The sequence below is a fragment of the Curcuma longa genome, chromosome 7, assembly GCF_044706935.1.
Source record: "Curcuma longa cultivar G26 ecotype Majalengka, Jawa Barat chromosome 7, ITB_CL_G26_1.1, whole genome shotgun sequence".
Taxonomy (NCBI): domain Eukaryota; kingdom Viridiplantae; phylum Streptophyta; class Magnoliopsida; order Zingiberales; family Zingiberaceae; genus Curcuma; species Curcuma longa.
In genome coordinates, this window is record NC_133867.1 from 7,976,940 (window position 1) to 7,999,546 (window position 22,607).

The 22,607-nt window shown below is 40.8% G+C and overlaps 3 protein-coding genes and 1 pseudogene across 3 annotated transcripts; 1 reads left to right on the forward strand and 3 right to left on the reverse strand.

Annotated features, from left to right (window-relative positions):
- Nucleotides 1-661: 661 nt before the first annotated feature.
- On the reverse strand, nucleotides 662-1,253 carry LOC141831400 (uncharacterized). The gene is made up of 2 exons (XM_074718756.1): nucleotides 960-1,253; nucleotides 662-808 (listed from the first exon to the last, which is right to left on the reverse strand). The coding sequence occupies exons 1-2, from the start codon at nucleotides 1,251-1,253 to the stop codon at nucleotides 662-664; spliced, it is 441 nt and encodes a 146-aa protein (XP_074574857.1).
- Nucleotides 1,254-3,499: 2,246 nt separating this feature from the next.
- On the reverse strand, nucleotides 3,500-8,063 carry LOC141831664 (uncharacterized). Its single transcript, XM_074719073.1, is given in 3 exon segments — nucleotides 3,500-4,032; nucleotides 4,979-7,625; nucleotides 7,986-8,063. Coding segments are annotated over 3 exon segments (3,141 nt in total). The 3' UTR covers nucleotides 3,500-3,616.
- Nucleotides 8,064-10,121: 2,058 nt separating this feature from the next.
- On the reverse strand, nucleotides 10,122-12,207 carry LOC141831747 (protein NRT1/ PTR FAMILY 5.10-like). Its single transcript, XM_074719151.1, has 4 exons — nucleotides 12,075-12,207; nucleotides 11,780-11,997; nucleotides 10,986-11,512; nucleotides 10,122-10,902 (listed from the first exon to the last, which is right to left on the reverse strand). Exons 1-4 carry the CDS (start codon nucleotides 12,205-12,207, stop codon nucleotides 10,122-10,124), a joined length of 1,659 nt encoding a protein of 552 aa, XP_074575252.1.
- A 1,964-nt stretch (nucleotides 12,208-14,171) lies between these two features.
- Nucleotides 14,172-20,188, forward strand: LOC141831746 (CBS domain-containing protein CBSCBSPB3-like; annotated as a pseudogene).
- The last annotated feature ends 2,419 nt before the right edge of the window (nucleotides 20,189-22,607 follow it).

Consider the following 22,607-nt stretch of genomic DNA (forward strand, 5'->3'; position numbering starts at 1 on the left):
ACATGGAAATGGTTCTTTTTTTCCACATGTTTTGTTTTTGCATGATGATGATATCTTTATATTAATAAAAAAAATTCATATTATTCACATTGGATTTGGTTGGTTTTCAGAGTGCCTAGCTATATAAGGATTGATTCATGTGCATATATAATTTTACTATCCAAAAAACTTGATCCTTTTGAATCATTGCCAGCTGAAATTTCTTAGCTTGTGAATTTTGATCCCTAGTTGTAGGAAGAATTGGAGAACAATCTTGAACCACTTGGACAACATCAATTTGGTTTGACAAAGTTCTTGGACTTGTTGAATGACACCAAGTAGAACAAGAAGAGTTGTCTGAACAGCTGACTTGATTGAATTAGTTCAGAAAAGGAAGGGGTCAGGCTGTTGCTTCATCCAACATAGGCTCAAAGATCTAGCAAAACAGCCGGCTTTGACTGCAAACGGCGCGACTCCATACTCATAAATGGATCAGACTACTAGATCAGCTTATGCCAACAAGTTTACTGGCGATGCTAATGGATCTGCTAAAGCATTAGTTCAAAGAAGAAGAAGATAACATCAATGAATCAAAAGCTGTAGCTTTGTTGATGTAGAAGGAACCAGTACATTGTTGATGCAGTGCTCTTGTGATACATACAGACAAGTGATGAAGTGAAAGCTAAGGAAAATCAAAGGAAGGCTGATGATGGGATGGCCAAGGGACCCCTTCCCTTGGGCATGGCAGAGGAGCTGGTTGAGCAAGGTATGTTGGATATAGCTGCCCTGGCATCAGCACTGAGAAATCCACTGCAATGCTACTTGCTTCCTGCAACAACCTAAATTGGTTTTTATGATTTCCTTAAAATTTACTTGTTTCATGAAATGAATTACTGAAGAAAAAGAATGAACTAGTCCATTTTCTGTTTTCCACATTGATCTAGAAACCATTTCGGCTATTAATGTTAAACTCAACTTACACAGTGTGAATTCTTGTTCTTCTTTGCCTGTGTCTGATCTGCCTCTTGTCGCACTCTGACGGCATCATCGAGGGGAGATGATGCGCGGGAGGCCCTTGATCTGAACAGGTGCTCAAAGATTGCCATGATGAGGAACATCGAAATCAAGATTGCAGTGGCAAGAAATCCAAAGGACAGAGAATCCATGGATGATCCATAGTTCCTGAATGGAGCAGCATTCTTGTCACTTGTTCCTGATCCAGTTGGAGAATTCTCAATCCAAATCTTTGGTTTTTGATCACCAAGTCCATTCATTTTCTTTTCCTCCAAAAAATAAAACACTTTGTTCAATATATAAAGAAGCTTGTTTTGACAAACAGAAACAGAAAAAAAAAAGGAAAATGAAATGATTGCTGACCTTGGATTTCAGTGAAGGTTAAGGATGAGAGGCATTGAAGCCTTGGCGAGGAGGATTTTCAATTTTGCGAAACAATCACTCACGATGTGTCTTCTTGTTGCCTTTGCAGTGGCTTAACAATCAAGGAAGGAATAATGGAAGGTCGAGCTCTGAAAGATTGTGTCGATGAAGGTCAAGAAAAGAATGCCAACAATTACGAATCTTGAAGGCTTTTGCAGCTTCAGTGAGCTTTATACTTTCTGAATAAGTTCACAAAGCTTTCATCTAGTTAAAATTAATATCTTCACAATTGGTTTAGTTCTATTTAGATTTTTAATTTGAGTCCAATAATGGACACACCTAAGAATATCCATTTCAATATTGACACTAGCACAATTGCTTACAGTCAGTATGAAGCAAAAAAATTCTGAAAAAACATAAACTAAGGTCTCCTCATAATCTTGTATTGTTGGACACCACTAAGTGAACAATGAACAAGAAAAGCTGCTAAAGCAATGGTTTGGTGTTTATTTAAAGAGAGCCAAAGGCTGCAAAGGAAGACAAAGTGTAATGGCTAAACCGCATTTGAATGCTGTAAAGTAACAACTAGAACTTAAGAAAGTAAATTAATTAAGTGGATGTATCAAAGGATTCATCTGTTTGCACAATTGCATCAACCAAAAATTGATGCCCAGTGGTGAAACCCAATGGTTGAGTTTTCTTTCTTCGATTTCGATTTCTTTTTGGGCACATGCAAGCAAAGAAAAGGAAAAGGAATTGCAACTTTGCTTGAAAGATAAAACATAGATAGCTTTAGTAGCTAGGTTCTGATGAGCCTTATGGGTCCATGCCATGAGGATGTTCGCTCGAGGAAGCGACTAATTAAAGCCTAAACGACCTATAAAACACCAAGGAGATGATCCTGAATGATATGCAAACATTGGCATGTTAAGTTAAGAACCATTTTCTCAAGGCCTATAAGATTTGGTGAAACAATCATCTATGAAGTGTTCAGTCTTAGATGAAAGAATCCTAGAAGATATCATATTTGTCAGCTAAAAATGCAACATGCAATATTTCTTTTTTGTTAGTGGACAAAACTCAAATGTTCTTACTTGACAATTCATATCCAATTCATATCCAATTCAATGGAAAAAACAACATAAACAAACATCATAAGAATAACAAAAGAATTTTTTAATATGGGCCAAAAATCTTGCTAATTTCTTGATTTTGTTACATTGACTTTGTTAGTTTTTCTGAAAATATGGTTCATTATCCAGTACTAAATCATTCATCAATTAATTCATCATAAATTCATAATATGTTTTTTGTAGTGATATATGTACAATCAACTTTATTGTTAGGGAATACATTTTCTAAAAAAATTTACCTTGCGTCAACTAAAACAAAGAGTCTTAAGTTATTTCTTAAAAAGAATTGATTCTTCATTATATGCATTATTTTGCACATTAATATATAATTATGTTCCATAATTCTTTTTTTTGTATGATTATCTTTTTCTCTTTTATTTAGGTTCCCATGTAAATTATATGTTAATATAATTTTCATTTTGACATCTATCATATGTGCTATAACAATTCATATGATATAATCAATTGTCTTTAAGTGGATTTAGGATGGAAATGCTGCTTAAAATAGGCATTTTCAGTTTGATCTAGTAGTAAGTGAGCAAGATTAAGAGAACTTTTGACTAAGCTCATGAATTTAAATTCATAGAAGGGACATTGGAAGGGGTTTAATGTTTTATAACGCGACATATTGGAAATAAATAAATATCAAGGGTAAAAGAAAAAATATTATTATTATTATTATATTTTCCATTTTTTTTAAAAAAAAATATCCATTGAACATGGTTCAGCTTTCCAACATGAGCATGCAAAATATAAAAAAAAAAAAAATGAAAGAATTATTGTGTCACCTAAAGTTCAAATAAACGACATATATAAACAACATCATTAGCCTTGTCTCCTAATGATGGCATAGCTGCTGCAATTATAGAAAATTAGAGGACCCAATTGCATGCCCACGTTACAAGTTTTACCCTCTAATTAATATTTTTAATAAGCTTGGTGACTGAAGGCGATCTCAGTCGCAGCCTGTGGAAATTTATAAAAAAGGACAAAAAATTTAAACGCCGAGAATAAAAATACATCATCGTCCATTCGTACAGCCTCAAGATAATTACCAATCTTACAGAGAGGCCCTTATGCACCCCGGCTATTTAGTTATTCGGTCCTAGAAAGTATCAGAATTACAACTAGGTCAAAATATCCGGAACCAGACGCCCCTGTTTCGGCTCCTGCGACGACGGGCAGGGCGGCGCCGGCGGCGACTGGTGGCTGCAGATCTCCGGTAGACGGTGGGGGAACTCCGACAGCATCTGCACCACCTCCCGCATCGTCGGCCGCTCCACGCTGTTCTCCTGCACGCACAGCATCGCCACGAAGAAGACGTGCGCGACCTCGTCGGCCGGCGCCCCCGCGCAGAGTCGAGGGTCGACGATCGCCGCCACGCTGTCCCGGCTGCCGCCCGTCGCGAACTTCGCCCACTGCACGATGTCGACGCCGTCGCCGAAGTCGCCCACCGGCCGCCGACCGGCGACGAGCTCGAGCAGCACGACGCCGAAGCTGTACACGTCGGACTTCTCGTCGACCTTGAGGGTATACGCGTACTCTGCTTAGCAGAAACAAGAAAATAAATAAGCCCCAAAAAAAATCCGATCGTGTAAACTTAGGAAAAACAAAAAAAAAAGACAAAAAAACAAAAACCAGTCAATCAAATCAAAGAAACAGAGGACTGAGGGCACATCATGGGAAGAATCTTTGTTTTGGCATCCCAAAACTCAACAGGATCTGATCGGGTAGCAATTCCTAGGAAGGAATACGAATTAATCAATTAACAAGTAAAAGAAATTAAAAACCCCATCACCGTTCACCAGGATCAAGAAATCTACAGATCAGAGCAAATGTTTGACTGAGAAATCGACCACAGCATTCCAGAGGCGGAAGAGGGAGCAGTGAGTGATCGTCACTTTGGGAACGGCGCTTTTGCACTGCAGACTGATGCTTCGGACTGAATAACTTGACCAAGAATCCTCCCACGCCGCGGCATGGATGCAGTCTCCGCAGTGTCACGTCCCTGTTCGTGTTTCTTCTCTTCGTTGGGATTCATAAGCTGGACGGGAATTAAATTCCATTGATGGGGTTCGCAGCACAAGGAGAGATTTGGTGTTGGATTTCTGTCATTTCTGTGGACGGATTGGTTTTTGTGTCTCCGAGACGACGGGGGAACAGTTGTGAAGTCAAATTGGACTACGGATGATTGAACTTTGTCATGTTCTTCATCAGATCAATGAATTCGTTTGTTCTATCGAATACTATGGAAGCTATCTAATTCATGCACAGAGCAATTCAATTAGGGTTCTTGGGAAAGCTGAATCCTGCCTGAGTTATGAAGAATTGTGATGGTCGATAGAAATTGCAGACCCAAAACGAACGAAAGAATCAAACAGAAAATCGATAGATATGGAAAGCGCGAGAAACAAGGAACAATTGATCGTAATTGAAAAAGATGCAGATGTGAAGATGAATTAATGGAAAGAGAATGGAATTTGTTGCACCTGGGGCGATGTAGCCGTAGGATCCGGCGATGGCGGACATGCTCTCGGAGGCGGCGCCGTCGTGGTGGAGGAACTTGGCGAGGCCGAAGTCGGCGATGTGGGCCTCGAAGCTCGCGTCGAGAAGGATGTTGTTGGACTTCACGTCGCGGTGCACGATCCGCGGGCTGCAGTCGTGGTGCAGGTAGCAGAGCCCCCGCGCCGCCTCCATTGCAATCCGGTAGCGCCTCCCCCACCCGAGGGATGCGCCGCCTCCCTTGCCGTGCAGCGCCGCCCCCAGGCTGCCTTTCCCCATGTACTCGTACACCAGTACGTTCGTCTCGCCGTCGCTGCAGAACGCCAGCAGACGTACGATGTTGCGGTGGCGGATGCTCCCCAGAGTGCGCACTTCCGCCCGGAAGCCGTGGTCATGCCCGCCGCCCCGCAGACGCTTCACCGCGATCTCGCTGCCCCCCGCCCGGCCGAGGTATACCGTCCCGCCACCGCCGCGCCCGATCACGTTCCCTTCCTTCATGCTCTCCAGCACCTCCGCCAGCCCGAACCCCACCTTCTGGAACGCCGTCAGCTGCCACTCCCCCGCTGCCCTGCCGCCGGCCGGACGGTACGTCCGCGCCCGAACCACCGCCGCTGCGGCGAACACCAGCGAACAGAGCAGCAGCCCCAGCGCGACGATCAGCTTGAAATCGCCCCCCGCGGGAGGCCGCGAAAGGATCGCCGCCGGGCGAGCATCGCACAACTGACCCGTCGCTGCCCCGCACAAAGCGGCGTTGCCCGCGAATGCTGAAGCGTTCAGGTAGGCCAGCTGGCCGACGGCGGGCACTTCGCCGGAGAGATCGTTATAGGAGAAATCCGCCGCGGTGAGGCTCCGCAATTCCGTAATGGATCGCGGAATCGAGTCGCACAGATGGTTGCGCGAGAGATTGAGATAGTTGAGTACCGAGATCCTAGCGATCTCGCCCGGGATCGGCCCGGACAGGTTGTTCTGGCTGAGATCCAAGTATATGAGCTGGGAGCAGGCTCCGAGCTCTGGCGGGATCGCGCCGGAGAGGGCATTGCGGCTGAGGTCAAGCTTGGCCATGTGCCGGAGTTCTCCGACGTCACCGGGGATCTCGCCGGAGAGTTGATTGTTGCCCAACAGCAAGGTCTGGATCGAGGAGAGATTGGAGATCGACGGAGGGATTGAACCAGAAAGCAAATTGTTGGATAGGTTAATCTGCGCCAATTGGGTGTTGCTCTGGCCAGAATCATCATCGGATGGTATCGGACCAGAGAGGTAGTTGCTCTGCATCTCCAACAGGTTCAGATTGGGCAGGTAAAGAATCCCCGAGGGAATGCTGCCATTGAGATAATTCTGCCCGAGCCTCGCTCTCGTGAGGCTCCAACACTTGCCCAAGCTCTCAGGGATCGATCCGAACAAGAAATTGTTCAACAAGATCAAAACTTTGAGCTGGTTAAGCGGGCAGAGATCGCCGGGAATGGTGCCCGTCAGTTTGTTCGACGAAAGGTCCAGCACGCGAAGCCGGCCGCCGGAGCCCAGCTTCTCCGGGATCACGCCGGTGAAGTTGTTCATGAACAGCTGCAGCGTGTCTAGCTTTGGCAGCCTGGCCACGAAGTCGGGGATCGAGCCGCGGAGCTGATTGATGAAGAGGTTGAGCAGGGTGAGCTCGGTGAGCGCGGCGAGCTCGAGGGGTACCTGCCCGGTGAACGCGTTGTTGGAGAGGTCGAGCAGGGTGAGCAGCGTGAGGTTGCCGAGCGCCGCCGGGATCGGCCCCGACAAGCGGTTGGAGTGGAGGAAGAGCGCGTCGAGGTTGACGAGGTCGCCGAGCTCGCGCGGGATGCCTCCTTCGAGGCCGCAACTGGAGAGGTCGAGATGCACTAGAGCGGCGGCGAGCCTCCCGAGCTCCGCCGGGATGCCGCCGTCGAACACGTTGTAGTAGCCCAAGTAGAGCTGGTTGAGTCTCGTCAAGTTTCCAATCTCACCGGGAATTCTGCCCCGGAGATCGTTCCCGTTCAACGACAAGTACTCCAACGCGGACAAGCTCCCGTAGCTCGCCGGAATCCTCCCGGTGAAGTAGTTTCCGCCGAGGTCCAAGTATCTTAGTCGGCTCAAATTCGCGACGCCGGACGGCAACACGGCGGTGAAGTTGTTGTCGTAGGCGTCGAGCACCTCCAGGCTCTGCAAGCTCGCGAAGCTCCACTCGAGCCCGCCGTCGAACAAGTTGCCCGAAATGTTCAAGAACCGAAGGGCCGGTAAGTTGGCGAGCTTAATCTCGCCCTCGAGCTGGTTCCCGGCGAGCGAGAGGTTCACCAGCGCGTCGAGGTCTGAGACGTCGACCGGGATGCTGCCGGAAATGTTCATGTTAGAGAGGTCGACGCCGGCGACGCGGCCGCGGTCGCACCGGACGCCAAACCACGAGCACACTGAGGCCATACTGGCTTCACTCCAGCTTTCCAGCTCCGGGAAGGAAGACTGGAACCCTGCTCTCATGGATGCCAGCACTGAGGCATCATCATGAAGCGTAGCAGCAGCAGCAGGGTTTGCAATGCCCGCCAACGCCGCGAGAAGAAGAAGAAGATGAGGAAGAAGAAGAAAATTAACCATTTCTGTTAAAGAGTTGGCCATGACGACATGGAATATAGCTTAAGATTACTTGCCAAGTTCCTCAGCTTCAAGAACAGATCTTTTGCAGATTTATTCTCCACCTCGATCTCTCTTCTTTGATTCGTTGTGTTGGGTGGAGAGTGGAGACTCGATAGGAGCTGAGGGTGTGCTCGAGGGGATACTAATAAGTATGAACTGAAAGAGGGAAAAGGAAGAGGGTGTATTTGAATAATATTGGCAGGAAAACCATGACTGCCGACAGAAGTTTCAGATTTTTTTCATTAAAGTTTTAGATTTTCGAAGAACAAACAAACAAAAGATTCAAGAGGTTAAGTGTTATTAAGAATTTTTGTTTGCTTGCAGTAAATTTTGGCATCAAAATAGAATTTCTGTTTGCAGAGTCGAAGCTGTAGTTGATGAATGAACCTGGAACCTGCAACTGATCCCTCCCTCGTTCAGCCACATCTCAGAGACTGCACCTACCATTAAAGTGAAGCTTGGAATGTCCTGGATCACTACAAGGACCTCGTTCTGAGTAATTTTGCCACAAATAATTTCAGTTTAATTTGTAATTATCAAGGAAAAGATAAAGGCATTGGCAGAGAAGATGTGAAGTGTTCCACTGTCGCAGCGTTTGACAGTTCAGTAAAGCAAAGTGTGATTATAACTGAATCATTATATCCCAGTAAGTAAGGTCATGCATATTTTTTTAAACCTAGAGGGAAATGATGAACGATTAGTATATAAATAAATATTTGCAAGTGAATGGATTTGTGGTTAGGAAAGGAATCATCAAGCTTTTGTTGGGCTTTGTTTCATGTCCCTCCCAAAGGTGCATGGTTCCTCAGAGGAGGGCTCCCAAAGATCCCCTCCACTTCAAAAGACTTGATAAAGATGAAATTGGCTGGTCCCCCTTCACATGGGAAAGAGTGCTCTTGTAGCATATGGATTGAACAAGAGGCTGAGCCACTCTCTTTTCTTCCTCTTCTTTGCCAAAGTAGCCTTCTTTGCTTCCTCCAGTGCTTCTACTTGACTCCCTTTTTTGCTTTAAGTCTTTGTATGATTTGTAATCTATGCATGGTTCCCACAAGATAATCTACAAGCCTTAATATATATGAGGGTGGTCGCTTTGTTTGAAGTCATCCATGGCATCAAAGGAGCCTTTATCTTATGGTACCAGTGAATAAGCTGGAAGAGGACTTCTATGGCACCCCAGTTAGCACAACATCACACAGTGGGCATTATTGATATGAATGCTAGTTCATGATTGGGGTATTGATTTTGAATTACAAATAAGGTTAATTAAATACGATTAAAGTGTCACTAGATCTTGTATGAACTTGGAGTCTCTTGATTTATCCATTTGCTTCCAGATGATAAGTGCATGTACACTCCTACTACACCAAAATTATGATCAAGACCTTCACTCTGCCAAGATTTCAGAGTTTGATTGCTGTCATAATACTTCATCTTACATTGTTGTTGGATGTGGAGCCTCTACCTCTACGAAGATTGCAAGCTTGGAGTTCGAGTATCATATCCTTTTAGTTTTGTTTTGAAAAGTTCATCTGTAAAGACGAAATTTAGAGTTGGGCTGAAATTTTAGCATTCAAAGAGTTTGGTCGCAACATTTGAGAATCCTTCCATTATTCTTTAATGCAATAAAAGAGATCTTTTGCTTCTTCCAAGATTTCCAAGATCCTTCTTCCCCAATTGCCAGTGGTCCTTGATCACTCTTTCTTGGATGCAGTTTTTGTTTTATAATTTTACTGTAAAAATCTGTGTTCTGTAGATTAAAACCTTCCTTTTTGGATCATCAAGAAGGAATCTCAATTTATCTATTTGTGCATTGTTTCCCACCTGAAAGTAGATGTTCTTCAGTATTATTCAAAAGCTACAAGGCATGAACACAAGAGCCTCTTCCATTCTTGAAGACAGCAAAATGATGAACATGCTCAGGCAAAGACAAAGACAAAAAGAGAAAGTCGAGAATTAAAGCAAGAACAAAAATAAAGCAGAAAATGAGCTCTCTTTTTCAAAAGAAAAAAAAACTTCTTTTTATAAAATAATTTCCATTTCTTGAAGGCTTCAAGCACAAGGGAGTATCTTTGGAAGCTGCCATGTCTCATCCTCGATGAAATGATATGATGAAGAAATTAAAGCTTCAATGGCTGCATGCATCTGCATCAGTTCAGATCAGACAGGATTAATTCAGCTTTGCTTGTATGAATGCTTGCAAAAGACATTAAAGCTCGATTCTTATTACGTGATCATTACCTTTTAAAAAAATGAAAAAGAAAAAGAAAAGAATTGGCTTTGAGTCAGTGGAAGAATCCTTGGATTCTCTTCTTCTTTCCAGACCTTTAGAACAGCATTGCAACGGCTACAAGATGCTTGCTTAAATTCCACAGACGCCCTCTCACTTGATTTGTATCATACAAAACATCTACCAATTGGATCAAACGTACATGATTAACTTTGTTAGACATTTTCTTCTCCAGGAGACCAGGACAGATCGATATTTTACATTAACCAGGTGAGCATTTACATTGCTGGATTGCCCTTCGTCTTGTACACATAAGATTGTGCAGAGTAAAGGAAGATGAGCAGCTCTATGGCACTGAGGCCTGCAAGGAGCAGGTAGAAGTAATCAAGATGTGCCCTGTTGAGGTTATCAGGGAACCAGCTCCCTCCCTGGCTGCTGGTAATGAGGTCGATGGCTGACACAATGAAGCCGCTTATGAAGTTTCCGATGCCGAAGATGCTGAGGCAGAATGCTAGGCCCAGGCTTCTGAGTGCCTCAGGCACCTGGTCGTAGAAGAACTCCTGAAGGCCGACGACGGTGAACACATTGGCAATTCCACACAACATGTTCTGCGGCATCAGCCACCACATGCTCATGGGGATCTCCTCGTCCGGCAAGTCCACCAGCCCCATCTCTCTGCAAGTCCTCAGCCTCTTCATCTCGACCAATGCGGCGACGAGCATGACGACGACGGAGAGCGCGACTCCCGTGCCGATGCGCTGCAGCATGGTGATCCCGCTCGGTTCGCCGGTGAATCTTCGAGCGAGCGGGATGAGGAGGCGGTCGTAGACCGGGATGAACGCGATGGCAGAGATGCCGATGGAGCACTGCAGCGATGCCGACGGGACTTGGAATTTGCTTCCCACTCTCCTGTCCATGGTGCTGCCTTGTTTGGTGAAGAAGGTTGATGCCTGAGCAATGACGACGGCGTAGATTAAGCAGGACGCCCATATGGGAAACAACCGAAACAGTCCCTTGCCCTCTTCACGATCGGCATTTTTGACCGTGCTGTCTTCTTCACTGGCAAGCAAAATTGTGGAATCATCAGAGACAAGCTTTCTAATAACTGATCATGAAACAGGATCAAAATGAGCTGTTCTTACTTGACTAGATCAAAATTGCTTAGTAAAGCCTGTCTCAGTTCCCCTTGCTCTGAACCAGCCCGCCATTCTTTGAACCGAGTGAGCAATGCTTCAGATGCTCCAGAGATGGGGTTCTTGCCATGCAAAACGTTATAAAACCTATACGTGCTGGTGCCCAGCAAGAAGAGGAGAAGACCAAGTGCCATGAAAACGCATGGTATCCCGAATCCTGCGACCCAGCTGAAGTTGTCTTGGACATAATTGAGGCAGATGGTGGTGACGGTGGAACCGGCGATCAAGCAGAAGTTCCACCAGTTGAAGAAGGAGCTCTTGAACTTGCACTCCTCGGGGTCGTTATCGTCGAACTGGTCGGCTCCGAATGCCTGGAGGCAGGGCTTCTGGCCGGCCTGTGCGACTGCCACAAGATATAGGGAGAAGTAGAATAGAGCGAGCTGTTGCTTGCTGGGGGAGCAGAGCGAAGAATCTATGTTGCATTCCAGTAGACGGAAGGTAGGAAGAACAGAAGACAGTGTCAACAACCCTAATCCCTGAGAATTAAGCTCTCCAATTAAAATCTCCTATATAACTTTACTGTTTGCACTATAGCTCAGCAGTCGCCATGGACATGCACTTCTCGTGCATGCCACAAAGGGCGAGTTGCGTGCCATTTGGCACACTACTCTGCCAAAAAAAACTGCAACTATCGAAGAACTGGACAGCAAGCCAATAATCGAAGAATAAGCAAAAATAATCAAAACCCAATAATTAATTATATATCAAATCTAGAACTTAAACTTGGATATGTAGATATTTACCAGGACGTAGAGGATGGAGGCGGCGACGATGGTCCAGTACCGTCCCAGATAAGCGTCGGCAAGGAAGGCCGCCACCACCGGCAGCGCCGACGTCACCCCCGCCCAAGTGTTCACGGCGGCCGCCGCCACCGCCGTCTTCTCCCGGAGTGGCCCCGACAGGTAGTTAATCAAATTAGAGGAGATGCCGTAGTAGGCCGACCGCTCCCCCGTCTCCATTCCTAATCCCAACCGATTAATATTATATATCAAAAATGTTTGCAGCAAATAGATGAACGTAGCGTTAGCATATAAGGACCTATGATGAAGAAGGCGGAGGTCCACTGGCCGGAGGCCCGCCGCGCGGCCGGGCGGCCGCGGTGGTTGACGGCGCCGTGGACAGTACTGCCGCTGCGGTGAAGGGGAGGTGCCGCAGATTCGCCGTCGTCCATGTTTTAATGATCTCTGTTTTACGAATTACGGCATCAGGAGTTTGAGTAAGATATATATAATTTGGAGGGATTCAAAGTGGCGTCAGTTGGTGGGACGTTCAGTCACTGACAGTAAATGTTTCCAGAGTTGGAAGCGTTGCCATCTGTAGGGTGTTGTCTTGGGAGTGAAGGTATGCAGAAGCAGACGACGACGCGTCGTCATTTGGAGGACGAGACGTGCTGCACGAATTCTTGCTTTTGTCAGAAAACGTGAAGTCTTTTGTGGACACACGCGGAGGGGCGTGTTGTTTTTTTTTGTTATCGTATGGGCGCTGATGAATGGGGGCGTCGTCGGCGTCCGGATTCGGGCGTTGCGGCACAGGCAGGAAACGGACAAGGTTAAATTTGCCTATGAGAGTGAAGGTTAAATTTGCTCTGCTCCGAGAGGTTGTTTAAAGGAAAGCTGACTAGATAACTTTAGTATGGGAGAAGTTAAGATCGAAGTTAAGCCAGCAGTTAGTAATGGGTTGAAAATGTGAATGGAAAAAAAAAAGGAGATGCATTGAAGGAGACTTCATTGCGAGTAGAAATCTTTAATCCCACCTTGAGAGAATTAAGACTATACGATTTGTTTATATTGATTCACAATTAATGAAGATTGTGAATATCCGTGAAGAGAGAGTCTTTCTCATATGCTAATATGCAGTGGTGCAAATTTAGGATTTGGATTCTATTAAAGAAAGGTGACTCGTGTATGAGTAGGATCTTGCATTGAATGTTGTGGATCGGTTGGCTCAAAATTTTGCCCAAGTGAATCAATCGATGTTTTGCCACACGATTTTATTTAATCGAGTGAAACGGTCGACTTTTGATAGTCGATGGTCATTTAATGGTATTTACTACTACAGAAAGTGAGAGCTCCTTCATAAGGAGGCTGTGAGATAGAAAGAGATGACACAAAGAGCAGATGCAAATGCAGAATCGTTCCACTTTCATCCTCGAAATTTCTTCCTCTTAGTCGAGCAAAATGCATTGTAGTCTTCTTGTGATAGCGTATGGGCACATGCTCAGTTCACCATGAATAATCCGTGCTTAATTGCAGGTGTAGTCTTCTCTTGTTGTATCCTAAGAAATAGGCTTCTAATATGACCTCAAAGCATAGTTGGAGGGGCTAATTTATTTTAAGAAAACTGCATCAAACACATATCTCAGTATCTTTCTCTCCTGACTCGGTGCTTTTCAAAGACAACCCGTCCCAACTAAGCTGACTCGGTAGTCAGGTAATGCAACCACTTGACATCCTAACTCGGCACTTGGTGACTCGACTCGAGAGCACTCGGCGCACTGCTTGAGCAACACTTGGCTCTCAGCTCTTGACTTTTCACTCAGGTTCTGGAAGCACTCGGGCCCTCGAACCTCACGGCACTTGGAACACTCAGCTTCATCTAGCAATGTCTCACTCGAAATCTGAAAGTCCCCTTAGAAGTTCGACAGTCGACGACTCAGCTCTGATTAGTTGGCAACTCGGCCACTTTAACCTAGATATCTTTTAATTCAATTAGATCTAATTCGTCCATTTCAAAATCAACGATTCAGATCACACCCCACATTATTTATTTAGTTTTATTAGATGAAATTCACTCGAATTGTTTTTCAAAGTTTATTATTTTAAAATTAATTTTGATTTTTGAAAGGGACAAAAATAAGCATGATTAATAATTTAAAAAAACAATAAAAATTTTTTCTTATAATTATCTAGAGAAGATGTTGTTTGAATTCGTTTCCCAAAAACGCTCATTTTAATATCCACATTGAATTAATTAATTAATTATTTATTTAATTATCTGACATCTCATTCAATAATAAGCATTAATTTAAACCGGAGACGGGGCCCACCAAAAAAAAAACCCTCCCCGCCTTCGTACTTAGTTCTTCATGCTCCGCTCCTCGTACCTTCGCTCTTCCTCTTCGTCGATATACTCCGCCCAAATTTCTAGGGTTTCTCTCCGGTTCCCCTATGGCCACCGACGTCGTGCCTCCGGCTCCGCGAAGGAACCATCTTGCCGGCCGACGAGTGATTCCGGTGGAGAATGGCAGTGGCGCCGCCACTCCCATCGGGAGCTCTTTCAATCCCACTAATCCTAACGTATCCTCGTAAGGATCGGACTTCTTTATGGCCATTCATTCTGCAGTTTTGATTACAGCCGCGTTGTGACAGGAGGGAGGTGGTGGTGAAGAAGCTGAGGTTGTCGAAAGCTTTGATCGTCTCCCAGGAGACGACGGTTTCCGAGGCCTGCAGGAGGATGACATCTCGCAAGGTGGATGCCGTTCTTCTGGCGGATGCCGAGGGGTTTCTCTCTGGGATTGTCACTGCTATGGTTTTGCATTTTTCTCGACACGTTACAATCACTTCGCGTTCGCATTATTTATGTGATATCAAAATTTCGATCTGGTTTCTTACTGCGCTTCACTGACTAGGATGTAGTGACAAAGATTGTCGCCGTGGGTTTGTGCCCGGAGCAGACTATCATAACGAAGGTCATGACAAGAAGCCCAGTGTTTGTCATAGCTGATACTCTAGCTTCTGAGGCACTTCAAATGATGGTTCAAGGTTGGATTTTTATCCTTCGTATTCAACGTCGAGTGTGGTTTCCTCCATCTTGTAATTTATTTTATAAAAGATGCAACACAACCTGTAATGTTATTACTTTGATCTCACGAGTTTGTTGTCATTCAATTTTGATAAACCACTAAGATTTTAGATGTGGAATTTAATTGAGGGTTTTGTTTAGTTGAATTATAAAGTCATTACAATATTTTTTTAAAAAAATATCTGCCCAGTCATGGTAGTTACTTCAATTTTAATGAACTTTTGAGGATCACCATTGTAGACATTGGTATTGGAAGCATAATAGTAATAGTCAAATGTTATCTTCTTGTTAAAAATTATTATTTCCCTCACACTTAATCAGCTATCTGGACCAAAATTTAATTTCTTTGAGATCTAATTGGATCTGATCTATTTTGGTATGATTAGGTTGATACCTCTCCATGATAGTCTGACATGGTTTTCTATAATGCACTTTGTAATTTAGGTTGCTGATAAGTCTCATACGTTAGTTTTTTTGTAATCAAAGTGGCAACTTAGATGTTGCATGTTCAACAAACAAGAGTTAAACCAAGCAAATGTTTTACAAAAATCACTCTTCTTAATGGTCCCCTTTTCTGGAACACATGTTATAATGTACAAAAGATACTGTATTATATACTAAATATGTGTAAATATAATATTTTTTTTGTTCTTAAGAATCATATTTACTTGATAGCAAGTTAATGGACCCTACTGAATCCAACCATTTTTTTTCTCAAACCACATGACTTATTTGCTTATGATATTTATCTCTTTCTATTATCATGTTTCTATAGGAAAATTTAGGCACCTTCCAGTGGTAGAAAATGGTGAAGTTACTGCAATGTTGAATATTAATAAGTGCCTGTATGATGCCATATCAAGACTGGAAAAGACTGTGGAACAAGGCAATGCTATAGCAGCTGCTATTGAAGAATTTGATATTTGATAGCCAAAGACAAGGCAAATTCTCAGGTTGGTAATTTGAGATTGGATTATTTATTACTTACGATTGTAGATAAATTTGTTAAAATATGATTGTAGATAAATTTGTTAAAATATGTGTTATTCGGGTGCATATTCTTCTTAGTCACACAATATCAAGATTGTCAAATTGATGTTCATGTGAACATTTTATTATGATTTGGATTTAATTTTTGATCCATTCAGTTAAATTTAATAGGTTAAGTTTACTTTAATGTGTTAGATTTGATTCCGAATGGACTTTCTTTTTTTTCCTTACAATTGTATGAAATAATATTCATTTCAAAGTACATTGAATCGAGTCAAATCATCAGTTGTTTAAAGTTCTGATTCATATATACTTATCATTGTATATTTGAATCTCTATGTATTGTAAAACACAAATCACACATGTCAGTGGAAATTAAAAAGGTTTTCATAACATTAAAAAGGATACTATGAACTTTAATCTCTATAACATAATTTTCTCTCTCTGTTGCCAACTTCTTTACATGATGGGTAGTGCGATGATCATTAAACTAACTAATGTTATTTAGAGAAGAATCTTCCTTTAAACATCCTTTCTGGTAATTACGCATTGATAAGCCATATAATCATCTTTATATGTTATTCAAATGAGTAGAATCAATTGTTTGATTGGTGAAAGTGAAAATGTAGAACTCCAACCACCTTAAAGACTATTTTTATAGACTATTATGGTGAATCTTTCCTATAATATATTTTTACATTGAACTTGTTTGTGCTGCAGCTCCTTTTTCTTTCACTGAAGTTCTCCAAGAAAGGATGTTTAAGCCTTTTCTGTCAACTATCATATCAGAGAACACAAAGTAAGATTGTCTTTTTTCGAATGATTGTTATTTACCCATTTACAACAACTTTTATATTGAAAAATGTTCTCTAATTTTCTATGTCTTTTACATTCAGAGTCGTGGAAGTGTCTCCTTCAGATTCTGTCTATATTGCAGCAAAAAAGATGCTTGAATTTCAAGTTAGATCAGTCATTGTTGCAAATGCAAACAGGCCTAGAGGGATCCTGACGTATTTGCCTTTTGAATTTGATGATTCCTTTGATATACTTTTACGTATTGGTACTTTTAAGTTTCCACTGTATTATTGATTGTCAATAGCTACTCAATTGCAATATTGCAGTTCAAAAGATGTGCTCAAACGTGTTGTTGCTCAACACCTTTCTCCAGAATTGATTTTAGTAAAAAAGGTATCCTAAATTCATTTAGCACTATTTGTCAAAGGAATACCATTCCTTTAATAAGAGTCAAAATATAAAAGTAAATTATAGCATGATCATTTAGAACTGCTTTGAGCACTTCCATATCCAAATAATTTCTAGTTGCAAACTGTGAACTGTTAAATATCTCCAAATAATTATAGCATGATCATTTAGAAGCAAAAAAATTTCCTTGCCCCTTTGCAGGTCTACTCATGTGTATATATCATATATTAGCTTAAGACATCATATACATAGTCTAAACTGATTAAATATCTTAGACTCTTACTTAGGTTTCCGCTTTCAATTGAAATTCTGAATTTTCTTTATTTTTTATAGACATCGTATACAGTTGAGTAGAAAGTAGTAGCATATCTTTATTTTTCTTGTGAAATTAGAACTTTTTTTATAGAAGTTCTCAACCCCCAATTTTTGATGAATGCTAGTTTCAAAACTAAAAGCTTGACAACAACTTCCATGAACCTCACCAGCTAAAAAGTAGTTGGCATCTTCTGAATTTAATACTATAGCAAAGACTGTCATTTTAGTTAAAAGTGGCAGAAATAATCTTGCTTGACACATCAAATGTGTACCAATGATTTGCAAATTGTGGTTGTATATGTGGGCATATGACAAAGTCAAAATTTGCCCTGTGATATATATGGGGGAATATTGGAACCTCCACATGGAATTTAACTATGCCAGGGAAAGTTAATCATCCTTGTTCTTGAAAATCTGCATCATTGTAAATACAGCTGGGTAGCTTGCCAAGTGTGTCAAATATAAAGATATCAGACATCATAGTCATATTTTGTAGTATTGACATAAAAATACAACAATATTAACTAGTATTAATAAATAAGTTAAACACATCATAAGCTTGGCCCTTGTACACTGGATGTTTTTCCATTTTTCGCTTGGAGAAGAATACTATTGAACCTGACACCACTTTGGCAAAGTTGAATTGTAGCACAGTGTTCATTCCATTTTGTAACTTGAGCTTACAAGTTGTCTCGAATGTTTATTTATTTCTACATTTGAATTTCCATGAATATCTTCCAACTCCTAACATATCTATACATTTACTTGAGCTGTTTTTTGAAAATGTGAAGGTAATGACTGTCAACCCTTTTTGTGCTACCTTGGAAATGACAGTTCTTGAGGCATTGCATGTAATGCGTGATCAAAATTTTTCACATCTTCCAGTCATAGATCAAGGTAATTTCCAACTTTGACAATGATGAGCTCCTTCACATTGGTTATCTTATGCGTATTATCTTACAGAGGGTCGTGTTCTTGCTTGTTTGGATGTTGTACACCTAACCCGAGCTGCTGGTTTGATGGTAAGATTTACATCTCTTATGTGTGATAAAACATAATTGTCTACATTGATTAAATTAATTGTCTACATTGATTAAATTTCATAAGGTGACTGAGATTGCTTTCAGCACTACAATTTTTTAAAACAGTTTTATGCTTACTGTCCTTGAGGCTGGAAACTGTTACTTGAATATTTGTCTTCATTTATATACAGGAGACTATGTTTAGATTTTTCTTCAAACATCTACTTTTACAGGTTGAAGAAAATGCTGGAGTGTTTAATGGCATGGCAAACATTGTGATGCAGACGTTATTGGACTATTCCCCTCATGTGGAGCCAGGACATGAAGAATATGACACTCGAAGGTCTCTTCTTGTTTCTTTGTCAATTATTATTTTCTAGCTAGAGGATTTTGTCAAAATTCAGCTGTTTTTGGCAGTGGATTGTCTTCCTCGATAACCTCAGAGGGTGCTGAGACAGAGATGATGTTTCCCCCTCCTCCCATTGGAAATTCAATTGCATTCAAGTTTACAGACAAAAAGGGTCATATACACAGAATTTGTTGTGGTTAGTATAATAGAGATTGAAGTTCGTTTTTGAGAATTGAGTTTATTATACTCATGAATATCTAATAGTGATCATGTTACTTTCATATTCACAATAGGTACAGAGACTCTATTTGAACTTGTGTCTGCTGTAGGTCAGAGAATAGCAGTTGATGGAGAGAAATGCAAAATCAAACTCTTGGTAAGTTGAGATCTTAGTACTTCATTATGTATTTTTTATAAGGATTGAGCCTTGGTCACATGTATACACTTTACAGTATGAAGACAGTGAAGGTGATAAAGTTCTTCTAGCCACAGATGATGACCTTGTTGAAGCGATGAATCATGCCAAATCAATAGGATGGAAGGTAATTGATCCCTAGTTAAAATTTTAGCACTAGTAATAGAACAAAATGCCATCGGGCTAGCCCGGATTGCTCAATGAGCTGGCCCTGATTGCTCAGGCAGGACTTTAAATGGTACCAAACGCACCACTAGAGGAATTTTGTGAATTCTGTAACATGTGTATTAAGTATTCTTTGGATAACGGAGTAGAGTAAGAATATGTACTTCTTTAAATGAAATAAGGAATGACTAACTATGAAACAACAATTTAATGAAAATTGATATTCTAAGAGCATTTTTCTAGTGGAATTTCTGAGTTTTCTAAAATGCTTAAGAATCTAAATCCAGGCTTCCTGTTATTTGGTCTTTAGAGCTCAATTAATGGGCTTAACCCATCGTTGATACCCAATTTAAATCTGACAATTTAATTCTACTGGTCTATGGGACACTTGTTTCTCTGTTATATTACTCAGGTTTTGAGGCTGCACATTGATAACCTAGAGACCAAAAGAGCAGCAACAAGTTCAACATCAGGTCTCGCATTGATAAAAAGAAACGAATGGAAGTCTACCAGAGCTAGGATTTTGGTGGGAACTTTTGCAGCAGCAAGCATTGGAGTACTGGTATATTTGAAACGACACAAGGTTTGAATCCAAGAGTTACAACAAATAAAGAGCCACCCTCTTCATTGTATCCAACCGCGTTTATCCCAGTTTTGAGAGAAAAAAACCCAGCACGCTCTCATTGCCAAATAACCTGAGTTCATCCTACACTCATGATTCATCAATGAATGCTCAACTGATTGGGGGTTTATATCGAGAAAACCATGTGCAAATCATGTGTCATAGATCTTATAGCATATCTTCTTAATTGTCAAAGCCCACAAAGATATTGATATTGACATTGAAGGAAAATATAGAGATTATGTTCTTAGTGTGCTTGTCAAAATCAATAGAAATATGGACATCGGATCTTTAAAGATTTTAAGTATTATTCTATTGTCATTATCGCATCATTGTTAGTTTTATTATTATACTTTTTTTACAATAATAATTGGTTAAGCAATCAATTCGAAATCAATGATATTATTTATAAAGACTGTCTAGCAAATGCAGGAAAGAAGGATATGAATAAGATCAAAAGGAAAACAAGATGGAAGAAGAAGATGATTATAAGAAGTGAGAATTGTTGTATAATTTATGTCGACTAGCATAATTAATAGGATGCTATTGGGCTTAGTTATAATGGGTAGGCTTGGTCCATTATTTCCTAATTTCTGCAGAGGCCCCTACTCCTAACCCTTTTAAATGTGGATTGTCGCCCCATTGAGACGAGACACGTAATTTTTGTCTACTCCGGTGATAGGAGCAGTTTTTCTCTATTTTTCTTTCTATTATTTAGGTTTCTCTCACAGAAACAAAGATGAACTCATCGACATCTTCTGCTCCAGATATTTTTTTAACATCTAATTATGTCTGTCGTGTTTTTCCTCATTTGTCATATCATGAATTAGATATTGTAGATTATCAATTGGTATCATAGCGAGGTTTTATCAATTCTAATATGACAATGAGTTTTTCTTCTTCAATCAATCTTTTTCTCTAAATTTATTTTACGATTTGGAGAAAACCGTTGCATTGCGATTTGATGCATCTCCGGCCATTGGACAAGTTCCTCCGTGACCTTCATGGGGAACATATATGATTGCCTTCACATCACTTGTATCTATTCAATTTCTTATATATTCTATTCGTATAAATAATATGATTCCCCTTTTGATATTTTCCTGACAGCAGATTAAATATTTAAACGTTTATTAAACAATAATTCACGATCGAATAAATATTTAATATCATGGCTTTCGTCAACATCGTATTTATAATTATAACATAATTATAAATCTTCAGAAATAAATTATATCGTGCGCATTTAGCACGGCGCTTGATGGAAGAACCATCTTCCTCAATTTTAACTGCAATAGTCCACAGAATTTAGGGATTAATATAATTAAGCAGGAGAATTAATTAAGTCAATAGAAAAATGATGTATATATGTATATACCTCGATAGTGCCTCGCACTCCTGCTTCCTCTATCGCCTCCCTCGAGACCGCTTGCTTTATAAGGTGAAGCAATATGAATTCATAAATATCGGTTATTTTAAATTATCTTAAATTTAAAAGAGGTCTTTTAAATTTAAGACCATTTTGTATTTGTTGATATTTTTTCATAGTTGTGAGCTCGCCTTCGCGAGACGGATTATGATAAAATATTATTATTGAAAAATTATTATTAATGTGACATTAGGAATTATTTTAATAATGCACTTACCCTATCGGTTTGTTTTTATTGATATAGTTCTAATGATTGGTAATTATATTTTAAAATTTTCAGTAATTCGGGATCCTTCGGCGGGATTGCATTTGCATGAGATAACTTTATTGTGGTCATAAGCTCTATTTCTTTTGTTGGATATGCTCGACAATAATCTCCCATTAATGTTTAAATTTCAGCTTTGCCTATGAGTATGAACTCTTTACCAAAGCTGAATGGAACCAATTATGAGGACTGAGTTGACTCTGTTAAATTATTCTTTGTCATTTCTAATGTTGATGCTGCCCTTACTGAGAATGAATCTGATGTTCCAACAACTAAATCTTCCGCTGTTGTTATAACAAAACATGAAAAATGGACTCATTCTAATAAAGTCTGTCTGATGACCATGAAGTTCATTATGGATAAGACCATCAAAGATAATGTTCCTGAGACGAACAGTTCTAAGGAGTTTCTTGAGTCTGTGAGCAAGAAATTCAAGAAATTTGATAAGACGGAAAATGCTTCATATCTTTCATTACTGACAAAGACTAGATATGATGGTGTGTCGGGTGTTCGTGAGCATGCTATGAAGCTCACCAATTGGTACAACAAGTTGAAATCCATGAAAGTGGAAATGGGAAGTGATTTTTTGGTCTGGCAAATATTGGACTCTCTTCCTTCTGAATTTGATATTCTAAAAACTTCTTATAATGCACAAAAGGAGGAATGGACTATTGATGAACTTGTAGCCATTCTTAATCAAGAGGAGCAAAATATGAGGAAGGGTAAGGCTCAAGTTTGTTCAGTTGGTTTCTCATAAGAGTAATGACAAAAAGAAGAAATATTTTAAGAATAACAAGTCTCAATTCAAGAAAAAGTGAAATGATAAATCAGGACCTTCTGTAGTTCATGAAGATAGTGAACCATCTAGAGTTAAAAAGAGATTTAATGGCAATTGCAAGTTTTGTGATGTGTTGGGGCACAAACAATCTGACTGTTTTAAGTTTAAGAAGTGGCTAGAGATGAAGCAGAAGCAAAAGCAAGGTATTCGTCTCGCT